The following is an 8080-nucleotide window of genomic DNA, read 5'->3' on the forward strand; positions in this document are numbered from 1 at the left end:
GTGCAAGGGAAGGCAATCAAATGTTCAATCCCGTCTGATACCTTACCTGGGATAGGACACCTGTTCTGACCCAGATTCTTGAACGGGAAGAACAAATCCCAAGAAGATCGAGATGTTCCTTATCTCCAGCTTAACTGAAACGTTCCATTTTTTTACAGATCAATATAGTCTTCTACTGCATCACCCTGGTCAAGTTAGCAAAGAAAATGTCTTCCATTCAGAAAGACGCCCCAAAGCTGAAGAAGTTCAGGTATGTGTGGTATCAGAATGTCAACCTTCAGGATAGGAACGGTCTCTCAAAAGTTAATTTGTCCAGAAACATTACATTTTTTATTGCTTTCCCTTGTCCCCATCCCAGGTCCTTCACAGTGACAGCGATCGCCCAGTTATTTCTCCTCGGCTGTACCTGGATATTTGGAATTTTCCACTTTCAGAAGGAAACCATCACAATGGCGTATATATTCACCATCATTAACAGCCTACAAGGAGCATTCATCTTCATTCTTCACTGTCTATTCAACAAACAGGTAGGAGGCTGTCTCCGACTCAGCGGTGTCAATCACTGCAGTGTGCAGCTGTCCTTCCCTCATTCTGACCCCCCACATCTCACACAATACAGCTCGGATAAATCTCATTGCACCTCTCCACCCCCCCTCATCTTCTGACATGCCCCATACCCCTCACTGTAAGACTCTTTAATACATCTCACACCCCATCTCTCTAACACTCTCTGATATACCCCACACCCCCACTGTAACACTCTCTGATATAAACCATACCTCTTACTGTAACACTCTCTGATATCCCACACACCCCTCACTGTAACACTCTCTGATATACCCCACACTCCTCACTGTAAAACTCTCTGATATATCCCACACACCCCTCACTGTAACACTCTCTGATATACCCCACACCCCTCACTGTAACACTCTCTGATATATCCCACACACCCCTCACTGTAACACTCTCTGATATACCCCACACCCCTCACTGTAACACTCTCTGATATACCCCACACCCCTCACTGTAACACTCTCTGATATACCCCACACCCCTCACTGTAACACTCTCTGATATATCCCACACACCCCTCACTGTAACACTCTCTGATATACCCCACACCCCTCACTGTAACAATCTCTGATATATCCCACACACCCTTCACTGTAACACTTTCTGATATACCCCAACCCCTCACTGTAACAATCTCTGATATATCCCACACACCCCTCACTGTAACAATCTCTGATATATCCCACACACCCTTCACTGTAACACTCTCTGATATACCCCAACCCCTCACTGTAACAATCTCTGATATATCCCACACACCCCTCACTGTAACAATCTCTGATATATCCCACACACCCCTCACTGTAACACTCTCTGATATATCCCAGACACCCCTCACTGTAACACTCTCTGATATACCCGACACCCCTCACTGTAACACTCTCTGATATACCCCACACCCCTCACTGTAATACTCTCTGATATACCCCACACCCCTCACTGTAACACTCTCTGATATACCCCACACCCCTCTATATCCCAGACAATAGTCTTATTGTTGTTCCACCCACACCCCTTGATTTGACATGTTGTCACTTCCATTGATTCCATGCCATTTCCTATCCAACCACTGCATTCCTATGTTTGGAATTCTCTGCTCCAAGTTGCCTTCATCTTGAGTTGAAAATACTCAAAGCCATTCTTTTTGGTGATCCCTTGTCCTGTCTGTTAGAGCCTATTCAGTCTCAGCTCCCTTTCTCAATGCTCAATATCTTTTTCCCCTTCATCATATCAGACAGTGTCTGGAGCTTAGGGGAAAAGGCCATTGGTCCCATCTGTCCTATATTGAACTGTTCCTATTCCACAGGAGCCTTGATCAATTCCTTTGACTTTGGCTTGATTGATTTTAAAGTACCAACAAAAAAGAACCAGCATTGGAGGCAGATAGAATTTAATTTACACAATGTACTGTTGATGATGAGGAATGTGATGCCTACAGTAGAAATTGATTCACTGGCAACGCTTGGAACAGAAATTGAATAGAGCGTTCTTGCTAGGCTAACAGAGAATGGTCTGGTGGGGCTAATGGATAGTCCTTTCAAGGCTTCAGTATAATGGACTGAATGGTCAAGTCAAGCCCCTGTCGTCTCACCAGATCATAGGCCTGCTTTCTTAATAAAGGCAGACCCCTGATGGTGGTGGCTTAACCTAAGGGTTATCACAGTTCAGGCAATGGTAGAGGCTAGAAAGTGGGACCATTCATGGTAACCACAGGCAAAGGTGGGGATTGAACCTATGCTGATGGTGTTACTCTATATTAGAAATCTAGTCAACTGAGCTAAACCCACCCCTGCTGTATTTTCTTATTGTACCAATATAGATTTCTGTTCTTTTCTCCCTCAATGTGTCTCTTGCTTCAGATGTCCTCAAAGTCATGTTCCGATTCCCTGGAAACATAGCTAATGGTACCATTTTGTTTTTCCCAAAGGTGAGGGATGAATACCGGAAATGGTTCCCATGCTGCTTGAAGCCCATTTTGTACTCCGAGTTCATCCAATCGTCCACAGTCCCAATGATCAGTCTGCAGTCGAAGAACAGCTCAACATATCAGGTTTGCTTCTCCATTTTCATTAGGGTCTGGACAACAGCGCCTCCCACTGACTGTAGGAGAGAGCTGCTGCACAAACTGATCACATCTGCAGTGATGCTGGAAGGGCAGCTAACGTCATCAAAGACCCCTCCCACCCTGGTTATAATCCCTTCCAACTGCTTCTGTCAGGCGTAAGGTATTAAAGCTTAAACACACGTACCAACAGGTTCAAGATCAGCTTCTTCCCCGCTGTTATTAGACTTCCGAATGGACCTCCCAAATTTTAAATTTAATGTTGATCTTGTTCTTTGTGCATCTTCTCTGCACCTGTAACATTTTACTCAGTTCTATAACCCTGAGACACTTTGTATGGTATGATCTGCCTGTCCTGCATGCAAAACAAAGCTTTTCACTGTGCCTGGGTACATATGACAGTAATAAATCAAATCAAAACTCTTATCATTGCCTTGGATTAATCACTCCCTTTGTCTGGGAGATGGAGAGCTGGAGATTTAAACCCTGTTGCAGAGTGCCGAATCTAAACTGACAGCGCAGTAAAGTCCTGAGGGAGTGTTGCATTGTCCGAGATGTGTTCCACCTTTCACAATGAGCCAATTCTGCTCTCCCCCCCCCCATGTGGAGGGAATGATCCAAAAAACACCAATTTGAAAAAGTTGAGGAGTTGTCCTCAGCCATCAAATATATTGACCGTGTTGGCACTTTGCTGTGGCAATTCACTACCACAGTTCCTCCACCACCTTTCTTGCGGTGCAGCACTTTAGGATGCCCTGAGAAAGCGCTATGTAAATGCAGATTTTCTGGAAAATCGAATGTGGGCCTTTTTGTTTTGTGCAGGAGAACCTGAGTCTGCCTGGCAGTCAATGTGGCCTTCCTCGGCACTTGGCTGAACGTAGAATGGTAGCTTAGTTACGGCAGGGAATGGGACCATTCGGGACCTCATCTCGCTGCTTCCACTCTCTCTCTCTCTCTCTCTCTCACTATCTCTGTCTCAGTCAGTCCCATCTTCCTTCTTTCTTCCTGCCTCACTGCAAATTGTGTTTTGTCTGAGTAACATTAGTTTTGAAAGTCAGGACCAAACTTGTCTCCACCACAGTTTCAGCCAGCACCTTTCCAGATCCTAAACATTTGTTGCTCAGGTTGACTGTTACCTTTGGTTCCTTAAGCATTCAGGTTCCATTATTGAACCATCTGCCAATGAGAACAACTCTCTGTCTAGCTCCCTCAAGGTATTGGGCCTTACTGAGTGGAGGCTGGAACTGGGATAATGTGGGGGGAGGCGAAGTGAGGAAGCTGTTGAAATCCACATTTATCCCGTGTGGTTGCAGGATCCCAAGGCTGAATATGGGGTGTTCCTCCTCCAGACGTAGGGTGGGAATGGTTTGGCAGTGGAGGAGGACTAGGACCTGCATGTCCTTGATGAAGTGGGAGGGGGAGTTGAAGTGTTCAGCCACGGGGCGGCGGAGTTGGTGGGTATGGGTGTCGCAGTGAGGTTCTCTGAAACGATCCGTAAGAAGGCGTCCTGTCTCCCCAGTGTAGAGTCCTCCCAACCCCATCCCCCTCCCATGTATCTCTCAGCCCCCACTCACAAGCCTCATTCCTGATAGTCATAGAGTCATAGAGATGTACAGCATGGAAACAGACCTTTAAGTCCACCCTGTCCATGCCGACCAGACATCCCAACCCAATCTAGTCTCATCTGTCAGTACCCGGCCCATATCCCTCCAAACCCTTCCTATTCATATACCCAATCAAATGCCTCTTAAATGTTGCAATTATACCAGCCTCCACCACTTCCTCTGGCAGCTCATTACATACACTTACCACCCTCTGCGTGAAAAAGTTGCCCTCTAGGTCACTTTTATATCTTTCCACTCTCACCCTAAACCCTAAACCCTCACTCTCACCTATGCCCTCTAGTTCTGGACTCCCCGACCCCAGGGAAAAGACTTTGTCTATTTATCCTATCCATGCCCCTCATGATTTTGTAAACCTCTATATGTTCACCCCTCAGCCTCCAAATCTCCAGGGAAAAGAGCCCCAGCCTGTTCAGCCTCTCCTTATAGCTCAAACCCTCCAACCCTGGCAACATCCTTGTAAATCTTTTCTGAACTCTTTTTTAACAACATCCTTCCTACAGCAGGGAGACCAGAATTGCACACAATATTCCAACTGTGACCTCACCAATGTCCTGTACAGCCTCAACATGACCTCCCAACTCCTATACGCAATGCACTGACCAATAAAGGCAGGTCTACCAACAGTTTCTTCACTATCCTGTCTACATATTTCCTCAAAACAGGACGCAAATTTGAAACTCAGCAAAATGTGCGGATTGCTATGAGTAGTCATAAACTGAACCCTGAAGGATCTTCTAGGCCAGGAACGTTAACTCTGCTTTCTCTCTCCACAGATTCTGTCTGACCTGCTGAGTTTTCCCAGCGATTTTTGTCCTTGTTTCTGATTTTCAGCCTCTGCAGTTTCTATTCTTTTTTTTTGCCCTCTCAAGGAACCTTTCCCACTGGGTTTTAATTTCTTTGAGTGGGGGGTTGAACTCACATTTTCTAACCTTCGAGGGGGAACAGCGCTCCCCTCCTGGGTCACGGCTCAGTGTGGCAGTGTTCAGTGTTAGTGCTGTGGGGGCAATTGTCGTGACTGTAAGGGGGGGAAACCTCTCGGAGTGGGGGAGCTGAGATTAGTGTGAGCTAACCCCATTTCTCTCGGTTGCTCTAGAGCAGAGACATCAGCTGTCACAACGCAGCATGAACAACCTCTCCCTGGCCCAGAGCGTCTGGAGATGGGACTGCCGTGCACTTTATCACCAGGATTTCGCTGGGATGTGTCCTCTCAGGGAATATTGTGTGGGATCTTCCATTGGGATGCTGTTTCTGAGCATTCCCAATGGTCCTAGAGAGCCCTAAAAATGGATTGAATGACTATTGGCCTGAGCAACTACCCCATGATGGAGTGATTTGAACTGGTGACCCAGGATAAGGAGATCCATGTTTGAGATGTGCATTCAACATCAATGTAACCTTTCAGGGGGACAGCTTTTTCTGTAATGAGTTTCGCATTGTACAGTGACAGTTTACCATGAGCTGTTGAAACGTCATGTATGTTAAGGAGTTATATGAAGTAGCTGGAATGATTCTGAATGTACATGCTTGATGGCTAATCCTACCCGTTGAGTTCTGTGCTGCTGTGCTTTATTATCCTAACATTTTAAGTTACAGTTTCTGCCAGCACTTTCTCTCAACTTTGTAAATAAACATGTAGAAATCTAAAGGAAGTGAACTTCTGTATTGATCACCGTTCTTCCCCTTCATTGTATGACAAGGATGTGGTGCTGGGTGGTAATGTAATCGAAATAGTGGCCTGGGTTAATGTTCAGGACCATACGTCCCACAACAACAGCAGGTCAAACTGAAAATTTGATGAATAAATCTGGAACTGAATATTCTCAGTAATGGTGACCATCTGTTAACCCATTGCTAATCTGTTCTTTGAGTTGGCAATGGGCTAGTGCTATTATAACTTGAATATCAATCCCAAAACTCAGCCAGGGATCCAGCTTCAAATCCTACTGCAATAGGTGGTCGAGTTTCGATTCAATTTTCAAACAAAATCTGGGATCCAGAATCTACTGATGACCACAAAACCATTGCTGATTGGTTCCCTTTCGGGAAGGAAATCTTCCATCCTTACCTGGTCTGGGCTACATGTGACTCCACTCCCACAGCAACATGCTTGACTCTCAACTGTCCTCTTATATTGCCTGGCAAGCCACTCAGTTCAAGGGCAGTTAGGGATGGACACTAAATGCAGGCCAGCCAGTGATGCCCACACCCCATGAGTGACTGAATAAAGTCCTGTCTGGTTCATGATTGTCCTTTCAAGGAAGGAAATCTGCCACCCTTTCCTGATCAGGCCTACATGTGACTCCAGAACCACTGTGACACGGTTGACTCTTACCTGCCCTCTGAAATCACGCAACGAGGTATTTGGCTCCAGGGCAATTCGAGACAAGCAATGAATGCTAACCAATGTCCCAAGAAAGGATTTTCCTTTAAGATAATCCAATGATGTGTAAAGTTGGCAGGGGGGCATGTGGTGCTGGTTACCAACCACTGAACCCTGCTGGAGGCTCACTTCAGCTGATGATGCCAAACTCTCTGGATAGCTCCTATCGATTCAGCAGTGATCAAACTGGGAGCTAATTCACCTCATCACACCCACACTGAAAAGTCATAGAGATGTACACCATGGAAGCAAACCCTTTGGTCTAACTCGTCTATGCAAACCAGATATCCTAAATTAATTTTTTAGATTAGATTACTTACAGTGTGGAAACAGGCCCTTCGGCCCAACAAGTCCACACCACCCCGCCGAAGCGCAACCCACCCATACCCCTACATCTACCCCTTACCTAACACTACAGGCAATTTAGCATGGCCAATTCACCTGACCTGCACATCTTTGGACTGTGGGAGGAAACCGGAGCACCTGGAGGAAACCCACACAGACACAGGGAGAATGTGCAAACTCCACACAGTCAGTCGCCTGAGGCGGGAATTGAACCGGGGTCTCTGGCGCTGTGAGGCAGCAGTGCTAACCACTGTGCCACCGTGCCGCCCATTTGCCAGCACTTGGCCCATATCCTCCAAACCCTTCCTATCCAGATACCTTTTAAATGTTGTAATTGTATCAGCCTCCACACTTCCTCTGGCAGCTCATTCCATGCATAGACTACTCTCTGCGTGAAAAAGTTGCCCCTTAAGACTCTCTTAAATCTTTCCCCTCCCACCCCAAACCCATGCCCTCTAGTTTTGGTTCCCGAGTGTTGGGATAAAGACCTTGACTACTCACCCTATCCACACCCCTTGTGAATTTATAAACCTCTCTTTCACCCAGCTCCAGAGAAAACAGACCCAGCCTATTCAACCTCTCCCTGCAGCTCAAACTGTCCAACCCCGGCAACATCCTTTCAAGTTTCGCAACATCCTTCCTATAACAGGGGAGACCAGAATCGAATGCAGCATCCCAAACATGGGCTCACCAAAGTCCTGTACAGCTGCAACATGACCCCCCAATTCCGATACTCAATGCACTGACCAAAAAGTCCAGATTTATTCCACACAGATCCTGTAATGAGAGGGAACTACAATAAGGAGCCAATTCCTGAACCATCAACAAAATCATTTACAGATCATGAAACATAACAATTGTGATGGCACAAAATCGTCCAAACTTGTAAAGTTAATATAAATAAAATTAATTAATTTTATGCTCTGTAAAGATTAGATTCCCTACAGTGTGGAAACAGGCCCTTCAGCCTAACCAGTCCACACTGACCCTCCGAAGAGTAACCCACCCAGACCCATTTACCCCTGACTAATGCATCTAACAGTATGGACAATTTAGCATGGCCAATTCACCCTAACTTGCACATCTTTGGAC

The 8080-nt window shown here is 46.0% G+C and overlaps 1 protein-coding gene across 4 annotated transcripts in view; it reads left to right on the forward strand.

The window, feature by feature from the left end:
- LOC140467987 (adhesion G protein-coupled receptor E3-like) overlaps positions 1-7865 on the forward strand; it is a 93012-nt gene extending 85147 nt beyond the window's left edge. For all 4 annotated transcript variants that reach the window (XM_072564106.1, XM_072564107.1, XM_072564109.1 and 1 more), the window contains 4 exons: positions 159-250; positions 359-527; positions 2504-2626; positions 5357-7865. In XM_072564106.1, the coding sequence (XP_072420207.1) occupies positions 159-250; positions 359-527; positions 2504-2626; positions 5357-5389 (417 nt within the window). In that variant the 3' untranslated portion in view covers positions 5390-7865. The remainder of the gene's footprint in view (positions 1-158; positions 251-358; positions 528-2503; positions 2627-5356) is intronic.
- The last annotated feature ends 215 nt before the right edge of the window (positions 7866-8080 follow it).

Source organism: Chiloscyllium punctatum, chromosome 46 (assembly GCF_047496795.1).
Source record: "Chiloscyllium punctatum isolate Juve2018m chromosome 46, sChiPun1.3, whole genome shotgun sequence".
In the NCBI taxonomy this organism is placed as follows: domain Eukaryota; kingdom Metazoa; phylum Chordata; class Chondrichthyes; order Orectolobiformes; family Hemiscylliidae; genus Chiloscyllium; species Chiloscyllium punctatum.